Here is a 22489-nt window from a genome sequence, read left to right as displayed (position 1 = left end):
GCCTTTGGTCTTTTAGTGCTAAATAAGGTCTTACGTTTAAGACACCAGAGCTGTGCCTCTTCTGCAGTGAACTGGTGTTTGAAGAGCCAGTACTGTTGGCTGGGTATATTCTTCTCTGAGTCAATGTTTATGTCACTGCCAGCCAGGTTATCAAACATCTCTTTCATCGGGTCTGCAGGGAAATATTAAAAGCATCATGTTAGACAGATCATACCAATAATACAAATCCGTCCTATCAATTGTGTGTTGAGGAATAGGGCAATGCTGGGGGAGTGACATACCGGAAATGGTGAGAGTGGGAGTTTCTAAAAGAGCTATTCCTCCACACGATCCATCAGCCTTCGGCCGAGTGCTCATATCAGACTCTGCAGGGGAGATCATGGCTGTTACTATTTAACTATTACTGTCTCTATTATACTATTAAAACTATTTAAAAAATAAATAAATAACAATATCTCCTAGATATTTTCAAACCAAAGGAATCTATACAACAAATTGTCAGACATTATTGGCATTAAAACATGCAAGCAACATTCCCAAACTTTAGTTCCTTACAATTTAGTCAGATATTAAACTTAGGTTTAATATCACAATTAATGGTGCTGAATGAAACATGGAACTAAATAACCATTAACCTCAAACACTGTTTCTTACTCACTGGAAAACTGTCCAATTCCAAAACTAACTATGTCATGTAACAGTCTTGACTCCTTATATTTACATCACCAAAATTTACATACACTTACCTCACTAGTTAAAGCCCTGCTAGCCCTGGTCAAAGTTAGTACACAGTACAACAAAATGCCTACTTTGGGAAAATATATAATTTTTGTTCAATATTTTTTTAATCAGTCTTCTGAGAATCAGTCTTCTGTTAGTTATCAGAAAACAAGCTGCTCTGTAAACCAGACCTCATGGCCTCCTGTACCAGTGTCCGCTGAAGCGAGCAGGTGCTAGGCTGAAAGCTAACCATAAACACTTCAGCTAACTAAACACATAATGCAACTACAAAATTAAGCACAAAGTTCTTGTTACAAGTTATGCTATAGCATGCTATGCTATGCTTTGTGGCTTCTTTGAACCACTTCGGTGACACTTTATTCAGAGAGAAAATAACAGGATTTTAAATGGGTGTGTAAAACTGCATCTGGACATTTAAACTCTGCATCTGTAAAGCAGGCACTAAAAAGCAGTGCATATTGTAGCTGTCCACAAACAGCACTGTTTATATGGTCCAGGCATGCTGTATTCGTACCTTTCCAGAGGTAGACGCGTTGGAAACCGATGATTGTGGCTTGATAATCAGTTTTATTTTTGCTTGATACAGGCAAAGCCGAATCAGCTGGAAGGGAGAGAGCAATGAATCTAAAAGTCTAAAACACAAAATAATGTGAAGCATTCTTACAGTACATTGTAAGTTGTGTTAAGGGCACAGACTACAGTGATTTGCAACCAGGTACACTATTCATATAAACAAACATACTCCACATTATCAACCACCAGATCTGTAATTCATACTTAAACCCTGAATTGTGGTGCCTTACTGATGGTGAAGTTCTGTCCACCAAACTCAAAGGTGAAACGTTTTTGTTCCTTGCTGTATTTGAGTCCAGCTCCACAGACGCGACTGGAAGAGGCCACTGCGCTCACATCCCAGTCACCTTCACTGCACTGCAGCACAGCAGGGAAACTCAGCAGACCGCACATCATAGAACCTGTAATTCAGCACACAGAGAAACCTTCATCAAACTGTTCAACTTTCAACTCACATTCAACTCTCCACCTGCAATTCCTCATACGTCTTTACTTTCATTATATGTTGTTGATACCATCTGTACCGCTTTATGATTAGCCATGTTATCATATGCTATTTTAATATTAATTGCACCTAATCGTTTCTATGCAGACAGACAGACTTCCTTAAAAGTTCCACTTAAGTAGTTTACCAAGCAGACATTTGTACTTCTACTAGTAGAAAGTTATTTCTACTTGGGTTTTTACCCACTACATAAAAGTAAAATGCATGGGTTTAGGCTATTTTACCCACCTCTGGCCACTAAGCATCCACACTATGAATTAACACATTGAATTAGATAAAATGTATTAAAACAAAACAATATCTTAGAGTAAAGTTTAGTTTATAATCATCAAGCAGGTGTGTTTATCAGGTGTGTTTAAATGATTGACTAGTACTGTGTAATACAGAGGGAGTTGAGAAGCAATGCACTGAATTCCAGGTCTGTAGCCTAAGACCACAACTACCTCCACTGAGAACATTCTGGTTGAGGATAAAGCCATCACAGCAGCTCTCCTGACTGCAAGAGTCCACACAGAAACGATGCACGTCGGCCAGAGATGCCCCAGATGCCTCAAACACGAGAGTCCGGTACACCCCAGAACTTGCTTTGTGAAAACTCAGCCGCTCAAAGCTCTTCAGGCCTGCTGTGCTGAATTCATGACCTATTAGGGTGTAAACATGGATAAATTAAGAGAAAAAGGTATTTTTTGGGTCAAGACATGTAAAACCTTTCCAAAGACAGGCTAGCATTCCAAGCCTCAAAGAAGGGCCCAGAAGCTGCAGAACTATTTTCTCAGTTACATAAATCTGAGATTAAATTTAAAGACTTAAAGTCTCATATGTACTTAGTGTCTGTATAGTCAAGTCCCATTTATTTGTATAGCGCTTTTGTCGTCATAAAGCAGCTACACATAATTAGTAATTAATAAAAGACAGAGACAAAGAAAGGAAGAAATAATGTAAGACATGATGGATCAAAGTGAGCAAGCCAACGGCGACAGTGGCAAGGAAAAACTCCCTCAGAGCTGGAGGAAGAAACCTTGGGAGGAACAAAGACTCACAAGTAGGACCCTCCTCCTCTGGTCAGAACTATTTAAACATTAATGATAAAAATTACCAAACCAGATACAACAGATAGTTAATAATGGTGATATTAATAGTGGCAGATAGTTACGAGTCCAAGTATGAGCGTCATGTAACACATATCAGCAATCTCACCTCATGAGTATAAAACTGCTAAATTAATTAATTGGTAGTTAATTAATTGGAGTACTTACGGACTATATCTTTCCCATTATGGATGACTGTAGGGTTCCTTACTTTAAATATGCTAAACAACATGATTTTTTAGCAAGTAAATATTAAAGAAATGACCCAAGCAGCCAGGTCCCATATTTTACCTTTCTTTCTGAGCACTGTGAGGTTGGGTTTGTCTCCAACTTTCACCTTCAGCAAGCATCTCAGAGTCTGGAAGCTTTCAGCTCCTTCGTTTCCCAGAAATCCCTTTCTCTACAATAGCAAACCAACCAAAATTGGTCAATAGAAAGCCACGTCAATAGCAGTGTAATTCATGTCAGATCACCAGGGCTTGATTCTACCCATCACAGTTTGAGAGCAACTCCAGACAAATGTTTAAAGTGCAGCTAGAAGTGTTTGAACATTTTTGGAGATGTTCACTGGTTGCTAGGAAGAATGTAAACATGTAACGGCCAAAGCCAGCCATTTGTTTCCAGATGTTTCCTTTAACTCGCAATACTTTCATAATCACACTTCCCATTTGGCCTATCCTGAGACATATCTATCTAGTGATCTTTCTTTAGAGCTACAAGAATGCAAAGCAACACCCAGAAGTTCATAAAATGTCCAATTCTAACATGATTTCAACATGTTTATGATCTGATTTCTCTCACATTACCAAATGATTACTGAAATGGTTTACAGAACATTTGGAGCCGAGACGAGCAGACATTTCTGATCCTGATTCAGCGGCAGATAGCAGATCTGCTATGATATATTATTACTGGTTCAGATGATAGTTCAGATGCACAGCAAATGTTTCCTGCATGTGTCCAGTGCTGAGACAACACAGGAAAACGTGGAAGGGGATTTGAGAGAAAGAGCTTGATACAATACTGAGCCATGAATCATCATTAATCAGAGTGTAATGCGAGCCTCGTACTTGCTGAGAGCTCCGGCAGTCAACATTAGCTGTGCTTGTGCTGTAGAGGTCACAAAGGGTTTGTGCATCCTCATGGAAAACAGCAACATGCTGGCATGAGTCATCATTGGCACAGTCTAGAAAAGCGAATGTGAGAAACAAATGTCACTAACAACCTAACATACCTAATATTTGGGTATTCTGAGTTGGAACAATTAATCCAGTCATGCAGTGGGGAAAATATTTGGATCCCGGTAAGAGCAACTGGCAATTAAGCAGTCTGGAACAAATTAAAATGGTAATAAAGTAGTAGCTACAGTGTATAATTGCTTAATTATGTTAATGATGACACTGGAAAAACAGAAGAACAGTAATGGAAACAAGCTGGCCATAATCAGTAGAAAAGTCTTATGAATCGTCTCTAACCCTGGATGGGATTTTATTCTATAAAAACTCAGAGAACTCACACACACACACATACTCACCAAACACACACTTCCTGAGCTGAGCCTCCAATGGCTGTGATGAGGAATCAGAGCGCAGTACCACAGCATCCGCAGAATCCAACAGCAAGGACGAAACTGGAACGGCCTCAAATTTCTCCAGTACTGCTCATGCAGACACAAGGATACGCCAATTTATTATATTATAGTAATAGTAGTGGATATGCAGTTTACTGAAAAATCACATATTGACATCCACACCGATCTGCCATGACATTAATACCACAAGTCTAATATTGAATTGGTCCTTCTTGTGCCGTCATAACAGTTCTGACATCAAGACGTTAGCTGCAGATCTTCCTGAAGTCCTGTAAGATATGAGGCGGGGCCTCCACGGATCGCATCAGTGAGCCTTAGGTGCGCATGACCTCTAGCCGGTTCACTGGTTGTTCTTTCTTGGAGCTCTTTTGGTAGGTACTAAGCACTGCATACCAGAAAAACCCTAGAAGACCTGCCTGATGTTTGGGAGGTGCTCTGTCCCAGTAGTCTAGCCATTACACTTTTGTCCTAGTGGCTCAAATCCTTATGCTTGCTCAATTTCCCTGCTTTAAACACATCATCACCTTCAAGAACTGACTGTTCACTTGCTGCCTAAAAAAACCCACCCCTTGACAGATGTTTTTCACTTCACCTATCTGTAGCGTGAATGTTATGGCTGATCAGTGTATTTGAGTTAATGGTCTTTAAAGAGCCAATAATGTCATTTTAGGTTTATTTGCATTAATGTGTGTTAATATTAACATTAACATTTCTGTAGTACTATTTTTGGACTTCTTGGTCCTTGTTGCTCCATTGTTACTTTAAAGGCCAGTGTACAGAGTCCAATCACGAAAACAAATAATTCAAATGCCTGTTTTTGCAACTCATTTTCCATTTATGGACTATATGGACCTGGGCAGGAAATTTCAGCAATGTTTACAATTTTGTTTTTCATGATTTATGGCAAATTTCAGCTTCATACCTTTGCACTGGTCTGCACTCAAAGGCCCATCTGCAGATGTCCAGGAGAGCTCCTCTCCCTGTGAAGTGATGCACAGCCACTTCCCAGACAGAAAATGCTTCTGGGCTGAAAGGAAGTCTCCTCTGTCTGTACAGCGGAGCTTACTCTGCTGACACTCCGATACACCTTTGATTCAGAGAGAGAGAGAGAGAGCAAAAAGACAGGACGACAGAGACTGAGAATCTCAACTTCTGCACATTGAAAGAGTAAAATATTCAGATTCCTCTGATTATTTCAAGAACTACAATAAAGAGTCTCAGTGAAGGTATGCTTTTTTTGACAGCTACAACCTACATATGTATAATAGTCTTCTAATCTAAAGAAAAGGAAAGACATTTTTAAACACATTTCTGCTGCTTGGAAATCAAACTGCCATAAAGGCTGTGTTTAACCGTCACTGACAGTGTGAAGGGCTGGAGGCTCCCTGTGCTGCAGTGGAGGTTCCTGAAGGACAGGGGGAGCAGAACTCCAGCCCTGCCTCAGCCTGATACGAACCACGAGGACATTCTTCACACCGTCTGCCACTGGAGAACGATCCAGCTGGACACACCACTGAGAAAGAGAGCGAGAGAGGGAGAGAGAGACAGAGAGAGAGATAGAGAGAGAAGACAGAATAAGGAAGAGAGAAAGAAATAGAAGAAAGACAGAAAGAGTTCAAAGAGAAAGAAAGAAAGAAAGAAAGAAAGAAAGAAAGAAAGAAAGAAAGAAAGAAAAGAGAGTGAAGGATTGCCTCTAAATCTAAAATGTTTATCATCTATTATAACAATATTCTATATAACTTCTGTATACACTCAATGTTTGGCCAAACTGAACCTTGAAACTGACCCACATTAAGTTTGATTAATTGTTGGTATTTGACTACAGTGCAGTCAGTGTTTTTTACTGTGTATTCAGTGTCATTTCAAAATTATTTATGGTTGATGCACTGAATCACTTTAAATGAATCAAGAAATTGTCAACTCAATCAATCTATACACACCACTGTAACTCAAAGAACACCCCCCCCACACACACACACTTAGAGTGACTCTTTTTTCAGGTTGAGTTAAAAAGAGAATGTGTGAAATTCAAAAACACACATACACATATACATATAAAAAAACAGTCTGACTTTCTATGATCGTAGACTAAACTAAAAGGTTACTTGAGGGCATTTTTGCAAATAGAAACCTGGCAAAACTGAGCCAAATCACCCCTTTCCCATTCATTACCCAGAGCAGACCTATGATTAGAGCAGAAATGGACAGTGGAGGCAGCGTACCACACCCAGTGAAGTCTGGAAGCTGCTGATAGCCCACGGAGCAGCTGAAAGAGGCCGGTGAGGAGAAGGCCACAGTGGGTTCTGACACAAAGACTGACCGGTCCAAGCCACTTCTGATTATTTCCATCACACCATTCAAAATCCTCTCACTACTGAAAACAGTGTCTGGACAAACACACATACACAGAAACTGGTCAAGGAATGATCATTAAAATAGGTTGAATTTTTGCCAACTTTACCATGGGGACAAATGTATTGGGACACCTACACATTACACCTACAGGAGTTTTTATGACATCCCATTCTAAATACACAGGCATCCATATGGAGTTGGTCTCCCTATGCAGCTCTAACAGCAGGTTTGGAGCTCTGCAGCTATTAAGTCAGTAGAGCGTTGGTAACTTTTATGCACTATGCGCTGAACTCAGCACTCAGTGACCCAACTTTAAAAGCTCTGCTGAGATGCTGTGGATCCTAAACACTTCCACTTCAGTAATACCACTCACAGTTGATTTCACCAGCTGACTTGGTGCAACTGTGATATCTTATTACAGCACAACACTGGAATTCAGTAAGCTCTTTAGAACCACCCATTCTTTCAGTCTTTCAATGTGTGTAAGGCCAGACTGCATGGCTAGCTGCTTGATTTGATACGCCTGTGGCAATGGTACTGAATGAAATTCAATGAACTCAATGATTGAGAGGTGTGTCCCAATACTATTGTCAATATAGTACATAGGTCCTCTGTTTTCACCAATGTCCAAATCCAGGTTAGACAAAGTCCAGGCTTGGACCAAGTGAACGGTTTCATGATTTACAAGAGATACAGTAAAACACTGTGTAGCAGTAACACTCACTTTGAACTATGCTGTGCAGAGAATCTAGCCACTAGAAATTATGATGCTTTTACCAATGTCATAGAGATCAGGCAGGGCATCGATTGGCAGGTCAGACAGACGAGCTTTAAGAGTGATGGTTGCAGTGAGGTTTTGCTCACTCTCACACATCAGGGACACGGACGACTCGTCACACACTGACAACGAGCTGTACTGTCCTGAATACAGCTAAACCACAGAACACACAAGAAGATGTTGTGACGTACAGAAGAGACTGTGAGAAAACTGAAGAGCTGCAGTGCAGGCGACTGAAGTTAAATGTAGTGGATGAGAGTACCTGCAAGCTGCAGAGTCCTGCCGCTCTCATGTCATGCAGCAGAGAGGCCTGCAGTGCAGAGCGCTGACCACTGCAGCCCTGCTGACCTTCTGCCAGAGTCAGCTGCAGCCCTGAAGACACCTGCACAGTCTGCAGCGGCTGAACTCCTAACAAACACGTTAATACACTAGTTTTCAGACCACTGCATTTTTTATATATCCTCATTTCTAATACATCCTAAAGATATAGTTGAATAATTAGAGATCAATACATAGAAGTGAAATACAATGAACCCTAAACACTATTCTCTGCTCCTTCGGCCTAATCAAAACAGGGCTGGAAAATAAGCCAATGCCAAAAACCCTCAAAATCATAATTACACCACCCCAAATTTGGCCAGCACCCAGCCTACCAATGCAAGCTCAAGTCAAAGCTGGAGAAACGGTAAACATGACGGCGACTTTAGGAGAATATGGTGATGTTAATACTAGAGAGCAGTACATCACCTCTAGTGTTTGCAGAACGGGAACTCGGCATGTGACAAAGAGAAACAAACAGGGATCAGTGCTAGGCTAACAGCTAATGCTAGCCTATGGCAGCTTTTACCATCTCTTCTCTCTATCATCCGCTCCCTCTAAAGCAAACTGGACTATCTCAGCTGAACCTAACCTTTTTTTGAGAAAGCCAAACCCAGAGAAGTAATGGGTGCAAGGCTAAAAGTTAACCAGGCTGCAATCTTTTCAGCTTACTAACAGCACATAGCGCTGAGAGGACATGACGAGAGGGCAGCACATCTGGAAAGACTCAGAAATAATTAGTGTTTTTGTAACAGTGTTAAAATATGTGGCTTCCTGATAGCTTTCTTCTGTTCTGTAAATCAGCGAATAAAAGCGGAGCTTCTACCTTTTTGGGTTTTTTTTCTATGAAAAATCATTGTGTTTTATGTTGAGACAAAATAACAGTGTTGTAAAATAGGCTGATATAATGACATGAAATCTGAACATTTCTCCCCCAACAAAAATCACATATGTACAATTTATATGTCAAAGAACTTATAATTGGGTGGACAATCGAATAAGCACAGGAGCAGGGAAAATACTGTTCTGTTTAGAACAAACCAATCTATGAAATGATTCATTTACAATCCATTATTATATTAAAATTACATTAAATTAAATAATTATGTTATAGCAGTTAACCATGTATTGTGTGTGTTTGCTTGAGTGCAGTATTTACTTTGGCAGGCATAGGAGAGAGGAGCATCACTCAGCCAGGTTTTGCTCACGGGGTCACACAAGAAGCTGTCCACATGAAGGGTATTTATATAACCCTGCTGACAGTAAACCCTGCAGCGCTGCCTCTGTTCACCTGCCACACTTTCATAGCCACAGACAGCGGCTCCATAGGAAATGGAGTCCCCAAAGGGGAGAGGACACTGTGGAGCTAAGAACAAACAATAAAGAGAAAGCCTTGTGACAAATATCTACAGAGGCATAACTGTAAAGAAAGTCAGCTGCATGGGGAGTTAGTCAGTGTAATCCACTGTACTTTGCTTACAGTCACAGGATGGTGTTTTCCCTAGGCTTCGGGCACTGCGTGTAGAAGGGAGCTCCTGGCCGCTTTCAGAAACACACCAGCAGTAAGATGCGTCACACTGTCGAGGTGAGAAGCGTTCTCCGTCCTCCACACACACCGGCTCAAATCCAACACCTGCCTGTCGCTCGACTGCAAGCTTCTTCTGGAGAGCACACCAACCAGGGCCTACATACACCAACACACAACCATCAGAGACAGAAATCTATCTGAAATATTTTGGAGATAAGGACCCTTATTCATTCCTATTTTTCTGCTTTTAAGACATCAGCTTCAAAAACTGACTGTTCACTTGCTGCTTGCTCTACCCACCCCTTGACAGATGTCACTGTAGATGAAGGTATTCAATGTTCTTCCCTTCACCTGTCAGTGCTGTTAATTTTGGGCTGATATACATGTGTTGTCATATAGACACCATACAGAAGTAGAAACAGCCTTAGGTTGAGACATGTATGAGATATGTATCATATTTTCTTGCACAACGAATAAATAAATGATTGAATAAATGAATGAATGAATGAATGAATGAATGAATGAACAAATGAATGAATGAATGAATGAATGCATAGTTTACACTGCAAGTCTCCAGTGGGGCTAAGAATGGCCGGTTGGATCATCTTTCCAGTAACAGGGCTGACACATGAGGCTGCAGAACTGATAGCTTCATGTCTCTGAAGCACAGAAAACTCACCATCCTACACACACACGCACACACACACACGTTCCTTTATTCATGAAACATAAGTCTGATATAACAAATATCTGGACTTACACAAACATATAAAATAACTGTACCTCCTCACAAGATGGGCTGTAGGAGAAAGTCATGTCAGAGGTTGACTTGGTCCAAACAGACATAATGTAGTGAGACTGAGATCTCTGGCACATAGTTTGGCCTAAAAAAACATAATTTAGCAAATAAAGAGTTGTATGTAATGATAATCATCTATCAACATAATGATAATCATCTTTACATTAATTGCATGACATCAACAATAAAAAGAAAGAACATATTCAGTCTTGATAACTGCTACAACTGTATATAATCTGGTCTAGATTGCACCTGTTCCAGGTTGTAACTGTAATTATGAAGGAAGTAATAAGGAGTTACACTGTGGGAGATGACTGGTGCGAGCAGTCAGGGATCCAGTGATATATCCTCCCTCTTCATCCACACACCAACAGCGACCTACAGGGAATAGGTCAGAAGGTCTCATCACACTTTATATGAATGTGATGTCCATATTTGACTCTGAGGTTCCAGACAGGAGCACTAGAATTAACATCAAGAATTTAGCAACAATTAAAAATATGCAGAATACATTAAAGATTTCCCATACTGTGTGCTTTACATTGTGAGAAAAAGATATTGCTCTCCAAGTAACACTGACCCCTTATACTTCAAGGATGTCTCCATCTTAAGGCTTGAAACTATATGTAAATTCATTCAAAATGATTATATTACTAAGCCACAGGAGTCTGGAATGAAAGTCTAAAATGTCAAGGTGTTGGAATTCACATCAAAGTTGTGTAACACCAGTCAGCAGTTACATATACCTGTGCTAGGATAACACTGACTGGGCAGCCACTGGCCATAGGCATCACACTGTGGGCTATAAGGTTGGTAGCCAAGACGTAGACTCTGTCTGTCTGTTTCATTGGCCATTTGTCTGCTCTGCCAGTAGAAATGAAGAGCTGTAGAAAAGTGAAAGCAATCAGTCCTCAGTACTCTTGGTAACAGTATATCACTACCTGACATGTGGAATTCATCCTTCATAGGCCTATAATTGTAGCTGCTACCAGACTGAGGCTATCAGGTACAATGTAATAGTTAACCGTAGCATGCAGTATTTTAATCTGAGAGTTATCTAGAAAATCATCTGGGAATCAATAAGACCTTAGAAATGACTACATGTCAAGCTGAAGCTTATATTTATAGCTAAATATGAAGTGACTATAAATAACAAGTTGTCTACCTATCAATCCCATTTTAGCTTAACACTTTTATGGTAAAGAATACACCATAGCATGCATCAAGGATGAAGTACTTTTACAGAGTAAAACAGAAGAGGGATCAAACCAGTCATCTCATACTAGAGTGTGCCGCAAGGCGCAGGGCAGAGTTGGTATTGCTCAGGAAGTCCTCAGAAAGTTGAAGGCCATGACTGAAAGCCTGCTGCATTGCTTCATGGCTCAGATTGACACTTTCAGCCAGGAGAAAGCTGTACCCCACAGGTATGTAGGAGCTGTTGGACAGAGAGATGAGTCTCTCTGCTTTTGCCAGGAACTCATCAACCTGACCTTTCACCAGAGAACATGGCCCAGGACCTGAAAAACGGTAAATCACATTAAGTAGAGTTCCTCTCTACACAGTAGTATCGACATTGAGCTTCAGATAGAAATGCATGGAAAGATGGTAATCCAAATTCATTCTTTTGAAGAACCCACAGGAACATTAAAGAAACATCATGGTAAACAACAAGAACATTTCTGCTCACATTTTGGGACGTGGTTGACTGGAGCTTTGGAGTAAGCAATCATTTCCCCTGTCTGGTCAACACACCAGCACTGGCGCAGGTTGAAGTGACTCAGAGGGGCACTGAAGTCTGACAGTGATCCTGGATACTGGCTAGCGTCACCCATGAGTAGTCTCCATAGGTACAGTGGGTTCAGAAAAACAGATGGTCCGGATACAGCCTGACTATTCCCATCTAGAATTTCAGCTGGAAGTTCTGAGAATGCTTTAAATTTGGCTAGAGCTGGGAATACCCCTTGGTGTCTGGCTTGGAATAATGCAGAAAGAAAGCCCCTGAATGATGCCATAGCTTCTGCGTTTTTGGCATATTCCTTCAGAATTCCAAGGAGTTCAGGAACAGGCAGCTCTTTTCCATCATTGTTGACTTTGTTCCACTCCCGGTAGAAATCCAAGGCTTGTTCAGGCGGGCCATTACACTGGATCTGGTGCCAACTGCCATCCGAAGAACAGCGAGGAACATAAATATCAGAAAGCTGTGATGTGGAAGAAGGGTTGGCCAGAATGGAATTGACTGTGTTCAGAAAATAACGGCTTGCAGTAATCTGGCAATCTGTTGGACCTGAAAGCAATCAAAACCATACAATAAGCCATGGTTACTGCAAACAGTGTAGGAGGAAGTATCATACATCTTCTTTGCTAAAATTGTTTAAATCAGTCCATAGGCAACACTTATGATCTTTCAGATGAAAGCAATGTACTCGCAGTCTCAGAATGAATTCTGATTGCCTCACCACTCTGTGTAAATATCATACTGGTAATGCCTTTGATTTACCTGACTGATCAATTTGGTTTGGCCAATAACATTGTCCAATGTTAAAGACTTAAAAACAGTGCTATCAACTTCTTTGGCCATACCCATGCCAGGATTTGTATTTTGGACTTTTCTGACTTTCTGACAGTAAAGGTGAACCTGAAAGAAACCTGAAGAACTGGCTACAGAATTTTTATATTTTACAGGCCATAAAACTCTCTTCTCTTTCTGTAAAATGTCTTCTGTAACATCAGACCTCTAAATCAGTCTTTTATGGTCATATATGTAGAGCTACTACTTACACTGTAGAGTAGATCCAGAACCCAATGTGCTATATCTAACTCCTTTGCGATCCATGCAGAAGCAGCTCTTTCCAAGACATTGCAATGAGACATACTCTCCATTCTCTTCACATTTAGGGATAAACACCTCAGAACCTGCTGAGCTGCTTGCTTTGACTGCTATGGCCATCATGCGCTCCTTTTCACATCGGGATGGGCATCGTGGTCTGTAGCCAGTGGAACGAGAACCCATAACCTCCCTGCCCTGAGAGTCAGCACACCAGCATTCAGAGCCCTGGCATTGGACTGCTTCATACTGGCCATCTTCAGTGCACTGAGGTACGTACAGAGATGAAGGGGAAGCAGGTGAACTGCAACCATCAAAGTTCTGGAACAGTGCCTGGAAAAGTGGTCCCAGCTGGGCACTGTTTTCTGCCTTGAGCAAAGTGATGGCCTCTCGTAGTGTAGTGAAAAACTGCTCGTTTTCTAGGGTACTACCAATTAGCTTGATCAAATCTCTGTTGCGCTGAAGGTTCACAGAACGGCCATATGCGTCCGAGATGTCCTGGTCCAAGCTTGGACCAAAAGAGTCAGGTGAAAATATCTTGGCCAGCTTGATGAAGTCTTCACTATCCTGGGCCAAGCCAACCTGACCAAAAGCTTGACTGAAGCTTAAAGTGCCTCTGGTTCCAACGGTACCAGTAAAGTTGAAGTTGCCTGCGTTCTTTAAGAATTTGCCTCCAAAGAGGTTCTCTTGGAGCCTCTTTGGGTTAGTGGTGAGGGACAGGGCCTTTAAAGCAAGAGCTCCTGTGGGAAACATTCCCTGAACAAGCTCAGCCATTATGTCACCAATATCTGAGCGCTCTGATTCTGGCAGTGATCTGATGAGGCCGGAGTTGGCCAGGAGCTCTTGGAATTCTGGGCTGCATGGAGCAAGAGGAGAGGCGTCTCTCTGTGTTCTGTCCTGAGAAGCTGAGAACAGGTTGTTCTGGCTGAGGTGTCCAACTGGGCCGTAAAAGAGTCTGGACAGTGCAAGTCTCCTCTCAGTATGGCAGTCTTTTCCTTCTGTACCTAAAGAGACAAGCAGATCAGATATACAGCCCTCCATAATGTTATTCAAACATCTAAAAATCATAAGGGTTTTGGCAGGTAAAACACTTGATGTGTCCTAATATCACTGGTTACTAATAAAACCAATACACAATTAATAACACTCTCTGTTAACTACACATAGACTTTATGGACAAAAGTATTGGGACCTCCTAAACGCTGAATTCAGGTGTTTCAATCAGTCCAGTTGCTACAGGTGTATAAAACCAAGCACCTAGTCATGCAGTCTGTCTTTACCCACATTTGTGAAAGCATGGGTGGTTTTAAAGAGCTCACTGAATTCTAGCGTGGTACTGTAATAGGATGCCACCAGGTCAAGTCAGTTTGTAAAATTTCCACCATCAACTGTGAGTGGTATTATTTAAAGGTTTAGGAACCACAGCATCTCAGCGATGAAGTGAGAGACCATGTAAAGTTACAGAGCGGGGTTGTTGGGTGCTGAGGTGCATAGTGCATAAAAGTTGCAAACGCTCTGCTGACCCTATAGTTCAAACCTGCTGTTAGAGCTGCAAAAGGGGGGAGGCAATCCCATATGAATGTATATGGATTTAAAATAGTTATTAAAGCTTCTATAGGTGTGCCACTACTTTTGTCAATATAGTGTATGGTATACTTATGTAGCCAGACTGACCTCACTGTTTACTTTAGACAACAGCCAAGAACGCTATTTAGTTGCTAGCCAAAGTTTGTTTCCTAATATGCTGAATTCCTTTCCCTATTGAACCACTTATCACAGTGCTGTGTTTGTCTTTAAAGGAAGAATTCCAATAAACTTATAAAAGAAGGCTTCCAGTATGAAAACACTGCCAAAAAGTGAATAGAGAGTAGCAAAAGGTCAAACAAATTCCTTATGTGAATTCCTATGTGGCCGTTTACAATTACAGCACATTAAAGCTCAGCTTCACAGTGAACCAAACAAAAGGCTGTTCATGTCAAACTCACTACAGTCTGGAACACCATGCTGACGGGTCCCAAAGATTTCTTTGCCATCAGAATCCACACACCAGCACTGCCCCCCAGCCTGGCATTGTGTTGGCAGGTATTGCCCACGGGCATCACATGAAGGCACAAAGACGTTTCCTGCTTGGGAGCTTGCAGAACGCTCACTTTCACAAGGGGTTGGACCTGTAGCATTACATATATGTCAGGATGTGTTTTCAGCATAAGGAAAAACAATCTGTGAACATAAATCTATTGCAAACGAATAAAAATAATGATATTTCTTTATCTATATCTACAAATCAACATTACACTCACTTTAGGATTTTCAGTGATTGACACATGTCCAAACGTTTCCAGACAACCATTTTTTTAAAGATGCACCCATTAATGACAAGTGTTCATCTGTGCAGTTTTTTTATCAGCTTTTATCATTTCTCAAATGAGTCTTAGGTCAACATGACCAATGCCAAGGTCTATAGAGGTCTATAAAGCCCCTCAGTATTGGGCTGTGGAGCAAAGGAACTGTGCAATGGAGCTCCTTGGAGAGTAATCATCCAACATCAGTACTTGTTGTCTGGTGACTGACCATAACCAAATCCACACAGTAATGTTTTAACATTCAGTCTAAATCCTTCCCACCAGGGAACAAGCTGATAATACCCTTGATTGTAGAAAGAGGGTTGGGTGAACTGGTGTCTATAACCTCAAGACAGAAATAGAGTATGTAGGTCATTTAAACTTACATCTAAACCGCCCAGTCAAGGCCAGTTGGACGGCGAAATATCTCCTCTGTAGGATGCGGTACATGTTGGACTGAGAGAATGAGCGCCCTACATCCAGGCCTGAAAATGCTGTGTCGTATACCTCATCCAGCAGCAGCTCCAGTCCTGTACAGATTAGATGCTTCAGATTCGATGCAAACACTGAGGCTCATTTTGGGGCATGTCAATGTCTTTACTATGCATTTGATTCAGTTTGACTTTATTAAATCCAGAATTTGACTTGTTCAATGTCAGTGTCATCTCGATTAATTCAAAAACACAGTGGTTGCTTACCAGTGCTGGGAAGCTCTCTGCCTCGAGTGTCAGGACAGTAACAGTAGCTGGACAGTTCAGGAAAGGCCTTTCTAAAACCACTGAATGTCTGGAACAGCTCTGGAAGTCTGAAATATATGGAGACCACATTAAAACTCAGTTTATTTGTTAACTAATGAAACTGCAGACAAAACACAGTGGTCAAGTACATCCTCAAATGATGCATCAGTATTAAAAGTGCATTATTTTACACAGGACAGGAAAGAAATGAGTCAAGAAAACACATATTGCATGGACAAGAAGGACCAGTTTAAGGGGTCAATAAAACCCAAAGCAATTTGCTTGAAAGTATTTTTTTAAATAAACTATATTACCAAAACTAAAAGGTTCAATCTTTTGCCCTTACATCCAACTTTAACTTTCACTTAAACCCCACTGCCCCTCTCTGTCTACACTCCCTAATTATCAGCCCATGGTCCATGTAATCTCCACAATGTGCTATGCCTGGAATCCTTAATCCCCTTCTGAGGTTCTTCTCTAATCTTGATTTTATCTAGATACATTAGGATACATTGATAACAAAGGGAGATATATTGAGTTAAAACACTATCTGTGCTTCTTTTAACTCATAACATAGGAAGCGCTAGTCCTATTCGGCAATTCCTTAGATGCTACATGTCAGATGTAAGAAGGACATTGTCATGTGTGTGGTCCATAACTAGAAACCATAAATGAAACTAAATATCACACACTGCTCTAAATATTTTTCACAGGATGTAATTTTTTACTATAGAATACTATAGAATTTTTTACTATAAAATAGCTGCTAGGGGAAGCAGAAACATCCCTCATACAGTTGTCAGGAGACAGCCATGGATGAGGTCACCTCAGTTTGAAACTCTGCTGCTGTCTAGTGGAGACATAGTGTATCTGAAACTGGATATTCCCATTCCACTCCACACACATATACACGCTGGAATAAAGGGATCTGCATTTTCAGATAGGTGATGTTAATCGATGGTTCATCATTTGTCACTCAGATTTAGGGTTTAACATGTAAATGAATATGAAATTGAATACTTAAAAGAGTGTATCCTGCTTTAGTTGGAGTAGCTGTCTCTACTGTACGCCCAGTGAAGGCTCACAACTAGATTTTGGTGCACTGCAGTGAGGATCTGATTGGATTCAGCAACAAGAGCGTTAGTGAGGTCAGGATGTTGGATGATCACCATCCCACCTCATCCCAAACTCTCCACCTCATCCCAAAAGTAACGGATGGAGCAGCATCATTCCAGAGAACACAGTTCCACTGTTCCACAGCTCAATGCTGGGTGGCTTTATACCCCCCCCCCCCAAAGCCATGGTTGGCATTATGCATGGTGCCAATTCATGTTTTTCTGCTCCAGATAAATCAAATCTGGTTTATTGGTACATCACATGTGTAAATATGAGTGAAAACATAGGTGCACAGTCCCTCACAGTACTAAAACACAACTATTTACAAAATACAAATACAGAATATATACACTATACGTATCTATACACACATTATTGCTCTGTGTAAACTGTACAGGTTTAATATATAATCACCAGTAAAACATAGAGATGTCTACATTACTGTTTACATATGAAGACTGGATGTGATGTGAATTCAAGTGTAGTGCGAGTAGGGAGAAGTTTTTAGTGGGTGCAGTGTGACTGAGCTGTTGGTCACAGTTCCAGTGAGTGAGTGAGTGCATTTGTATGGGTGGAGGTGTGATAAGATATCTTGTGTGATGAGACCAGTGAGTTAGCTTTGTGACGGAATGGACTGTGTGTGCGCATTTACACATTAGTGTCAGCAAAGAGTGCACCTTTGTAGCTAAATGCATTCATTCGAAGGGGTGTCCAAAAACATTTGGACATACAGTGTAGCATTGACTGGATAAGAAGTCTTTCTTAAAAAATGAACACTGACCCAGCAGGGGTGTCCTACCTGTTGAATGCATGCAACAGATCGAAGACCATCATATTTGTGGTGTTGATGAATTTGCACTGCACAGGAAGGAACCTGCCATCGTCTGAGCACTGTGGAGGAGAGGCCTCTCCAACGCCGTGGAGAAGCCGACGCTGCCTCACCTCACAAACACTTGGACCTAGGACAACACATAAAAATTTGATGTCTGGATAAACAGTTTACAATTATATATCTGTCAAAAAAAAACTGCAGACAGTTCCTTGCTTATTGATACATTTATAGATGTGTGAAAAGAGGCTTAGATCCTCTCGTATGGTTTTACATTTTCAATGAAGAGGAGACAGATATATCCATAATTACAGCAGACCAGGTGAATATACGAGGGCGAGAAGGACTCTGTACGCTATGAATCATCTATATCCAAATTGAGAATGTGTCTGGTCACGTTAGTGAGATAGTAAGACATTAGAAAGACAAAATAACCATTAAGCTTTTTTACAAAATTGTGGAGCATTGCTGTGAGGATTTGATTGCATTCAGTGACAAGAGTGTTAGTGAGGTCAAGGTCAAGTGAGCCATGGAGCCTTATACCCCTCTAGCCAATTCCTGGCATTGGTTGTGATGCCAATAGGTTCATGTCTATCTGCTCCAGAGAGTCCTATTTTATTGACAATACTTCTCTAAATGGATTTGACAAGCTGTGTGTGTGCATTTGCACATCTCTATCAGCAATTGGTGCATTGTAACAAAATGCATTCATTTACACAAATGTTTGGACATATAATGTATTTTCAAAGATCGATCAATTAGATAACTTGATATATTGTTAATTGAAACAACCCTTAAAAAGTTTTGTTATGTTTTATTAATGAAAATGATCAAATGAAGGGAATACTTTTTAAAAATACTACATTATACCATCAACAAGACAGTAAATACTCATCTAATAAAACTAAACCAGTCATAGAACTTTAATGCAAATAACTACTGTATATGAACAGGTAGCACACAGACTAAACTGGATCACTCACACTGAGATGGTCTTCCATTCTGCCGTGTGCCGTAGATCTCCATGCCCTCCAGGTCCACACACCAACACTGGCCAAGAGAACCATCACATTGCACCGGCTCATACTCGCCTGAGTCCATGCAGCGAGGCACCAGACCAGCATCCCCACTCAGCAGCAACCTCTGTTTCTGTAGCTGGCATGACGACAGACCTGTGGGCAGCAGGAGGGGTTTTGGTGAGATGGACATGAGCTGACCAATACATCATTAATTATCAACAGCTCTTTCTCTCATTTTGTGAATTAGAGGCTGATTCAGAATTTTACTCACAATTCACCACAGAGCCGTTCTGCCGGCTTCCAGGAATTTCTGTTCCATCCGAGTTCACACACCAACACTCTCCACCACGACTACACTGAACATATCTACAGAGACACATTTATATACACCGATCAGTCATAACATTAACACCACCTGCCTAACAATGAGTAGGCCCCCTTTATGCCACCATAACAGATCTGACCATTTGAGACCTCTGAAGGGGTCTTGTGGTATCTGGCACCAAGATGTTAGCAGCAGATCCTTTAAGCCCTGTAAGTTGTGAGGTGGGGCCTCCATGGATCGCATCAGTGAGCCTTAGGCGCCCACAATCCTGTTGCTGGTTCACAGATTTTTCCTTTTTTGAACCACTTTTGGTAATTACAGACCACTGCATACTGGGAGCACCTCACAAGACCTGACTGATGTTTTGGAGGTGACCCAGTCGTCTAGCCATCACAATGTGGCTCAGATTCTTCTGTTTGTTCATTATTTCAGCTTTTTTTACACATCACCTTCAAGAACAGACTGTTCACTTGCTGCTTTATCTACCCCACCTCTTGACAGATGCCACTGATGATGAATATAATCCATGTTTTCATACTAATAGTATGGCTATTTAGTGTGGATAAATAGATTATATAGGTATGAAGTTTGACACATGTGAATCTTCCTGTTGTGCGTACAGTTGTGTCCAAGTTTTATGATTAATGATTTGGAATAAAACATTTTTTACATAGTCTTCTATTAGACATTAATAAGGTTCTTCCTTCTCCTGTAAATTTTGGAGATACAAGACGTTTGCTTGACAGCGATGATATACTGGAATAAGCTATAGAAATGTTCTGGATAAGCGTCTACAAAGAGACTTACACTCTACAAGCTAGTTTGAGATAATCTGATGCAAAGTCCATTATACAGAACAGTGCAAAAGGCACAGATAAAAACATAGAATGAAAAAGCTGCACTTCTGGGCAGTAAGTGTCCATTTACTCAGTTAAACACTAATGTTAGAATAAACACCAAAAACATGAACAGTATGAAAAGTGTAGTGGCTCTATGTCACTGTGTACATCTACTGAGCTCTACTTGTGGGAGTCTAGTATTATTTATAGTTACCATACAACAACTAGTTTGGTAAATCAGGGCTTAATGATGAGCTGAGCTGGTGCTGGATGGGGGTGTCCAGGAGAAATCTGGAACCAAGGTTTGCTCTTTAAACTAGAGCTTGTCAATTAGAAACAGCATTCTTTTTATGTTTACTGTTTACCTGAATCTGTTCTAAAGGTCTACTGTGGTTTGTTGCCCAAAACCTCACAGTACTGTTTATGTATTAAATTCCTCAATACAATTGTAAATATGTACATAACATAACATATTCATGAGTAGAATCAAGGTAAGGTAAGAGATAAGGAATCAGTTCAGTGAGTTCAGAGTACCTGTAGCGGCCATCCTCTGAGCACTGGGGAATGTGCTCATGCTGCTGTTCTGACCCAACACCTCTCAGCAGTTCACACTGACTGCGGGTCTCAGACTCCAGCTGATATTCTGGAAGAAAATTATGTAAATTAATTATGTAAAGAGCTGGTTCAGGAATTACACCTCACAGTGACTGATACACAGTTATATCCCAAAGCAAACCTATATTTGCTGAAAACATGGTGATCAAGTCAAGAAGTCCTGAAGAAAATGAATGCAGTGGAAATCAACATGAATCACAGTGAGCACCTCCTTCTTCAGAAATTACAATACGACACAGGTCAGTCTTACCTGAAATCTTGCCTTGAGTGAGGGAACAGCTGAGGAGCAGAAAGGCCAAAGCACAGAAGAGATGCATCTTCACCACACCTGTGTCTTGCACTCAACCCAACGCAAGAACACCCACCAGCAGCAGCAGCAGCACCAGCTTATATACTGTGTAGATCTGCACCGTCATACTTGTGCGGCACTTCTTGAGTGTCTGGCGTCTTCACTCTAAAAACATCAAGTTCTTGAGTCTGGATAAAGCACTTTCAAGTGAACGTAAGGTTTCCAGACCACTGCAAAGTGAGCAGCCATGCTTGGAGCTTTGAGTATGTTCATGATGGGGGCCACCAGCACAAGAGCGTTACAGAGACTTGAATCTTTAGAAAGTTAAAGGTAGACAGAGGATAACCATGAGTAACAGGCACTAGGCTGCATTTCATCGCTTGTTTCTTCTTTTTGTCTTGATTTGAATCTGGCAGGTGTTCTTTATATCATGTCCAAAATTCATAATGATTGGGCCAATAGAAATGCTCCAAAATGAAATTAAATCTTTTACAATTACTTCCAGTGAAGGTTAAGAGGTTTTTTCCTTCTCCTGTAAAGCTGTCATTTTAGAAAGATGAGGTTTCTGTTTGACAGATGAAGGTCAAAGCCCAGACCTTCCTTAAGTAATCCTATTGTTTTATGAAATTATAGTATGTTATGCTTTGAGAGGCTTCACAAACCAAGCTGTGGACTAAAGAGGTCATAATTTAACTCACAGTTTATGCAAAAGTTTCATTCACCAAAAGTAGTGAGTTAATCATTCGTATCTACATTGGCCTGCAAAATATCCGACACTGTGAACATCTTCTGGGTCTGCCTAGTCCCACTGTAAACACCCCCCACCCCCAATTTATCTCCTCTTAACCCCTTTATTTTTCATTCCTTTCAGTTTCCTCTCTCTCTTTCCCATGTACTGAGATGCCCTGTTCTAACTGTTCTGTCCCAGTACAGTCAGACCTGGCTCTCCACTACCCTTCTGACCACTGCTATGCTATCCTGCTAATGACTGTTTACCTGCATAGACTTTCACATTACACTCCCATATTCATCATTTATGGCTTGACGACCAGAGAAGGATGGGTTCCCTTCTAGGTTTCTTTTTCTCAATTTGAGGGAGGTTTTTTTTTTTTTTGCCACTGGCTTGCTCAAAAGGCTCAGACCAGGATCTCTGTGAAGCTGCTGCGTGACAACACTTGTTATGAAAACCACTACACAAATACATATTTAAATTAAACAAGAACCTGATTAAAATATTTCTTTAATAATTTAAGCACAACATTTTAACCTTTCCACATC

The 22489-nt window shown here is 40.9% G+C and overlaps 1 protein-coding gene across 1 annotated transcript in view; it reads right to left on the bottom strand.

Moving 5' to 3' along the window:
* Positions 1 to 21338, bottom strand: part of tg (thyroglobulin) — a 46699-nt gene extending 25361 nt beyond the window's left edge. Inside the window, 30 exon segments of the mRNA XM_072679484.1 lie at positions 35 to 172; positions 282 to 365; positions 1256 to 1342; positions 1545 to 1715; positions 2263 to 2460; positions 3199 to 3307; positions 3978 to 4093; positions 4442 to 4564; positions 5421 to 5585; positions 5862 to 6011; positions 6721 to 6885; positions 7631 to 7784; positions 7894 to 8039; positions 9109 to 9315; positions 9430 to 9633; positions 10040 to 10160; positions 10261 to 10361; positions 10577 to 10654; positions 11023 to 11160; positions 11560 to 11793; positions 11964 to 12560; positions 13055 to 14098; positions 15086 to 15268; positions 15829 to 15972; positions 16141 to 16247; positions 18095 to 18254; positions 19108 to 19296; positions 19415 to 19509; positions 20842 to 20950; positions 21173 to 21338. Coding sequence (XP_072535585.1) covers positions 35 to 172; positions 282 to 365; positions 1256 to 1342; positions 1545 to 1715; positions 2263 to 2460; positions 3199 to 3307; positions 3978 to 4093; positions 4442 to 4564; positions 5421 to 5585; positions 5862 to 6011; positions 6721 to 6885; positions 7631 to 7784; positions 7894 to 8039; positions 9109 to 9315; positions 9430 to 9633; positions 10040 to 10160; positions 10261 to 10361; positions 10577 to 10654; positions 11023 to 11160; positions 11560 to 11793; positions 11964 to 12560; positions 13055 to 14098; positions 15086 to 15268; positions 15829 to 15972; positions 16141 to 16247; positions 18095 to 18254; positions 19108 to 19296; positions 19415 to 19509; positions 20842 to 20950; positions 21173 to 21338 — 5683 coding nt within the window.
* Between the last annotated feature and the right edge of the window lie 1151 nt (positions 21339 to 22489).

This window comes from Salminus brasiliensis, chromosome 5 (assembly GCF_030463535.1).
Source record: "Salminus brasiliensis chromosome 5, fSalBra1.hap2, whole genome shotgun sequence".
Lineage (NCBI taxonomy): Eukaryota > Metazoa > Chordata > Actinopteri > Characiformes > Bryconidae > Salminus > Salminus brasiliensis.
The sequence above is the reverse complement of the archived record's forward strand: the minus strand, read 5'-3'. Positions and strand labels throughout refer to the sequence as shown.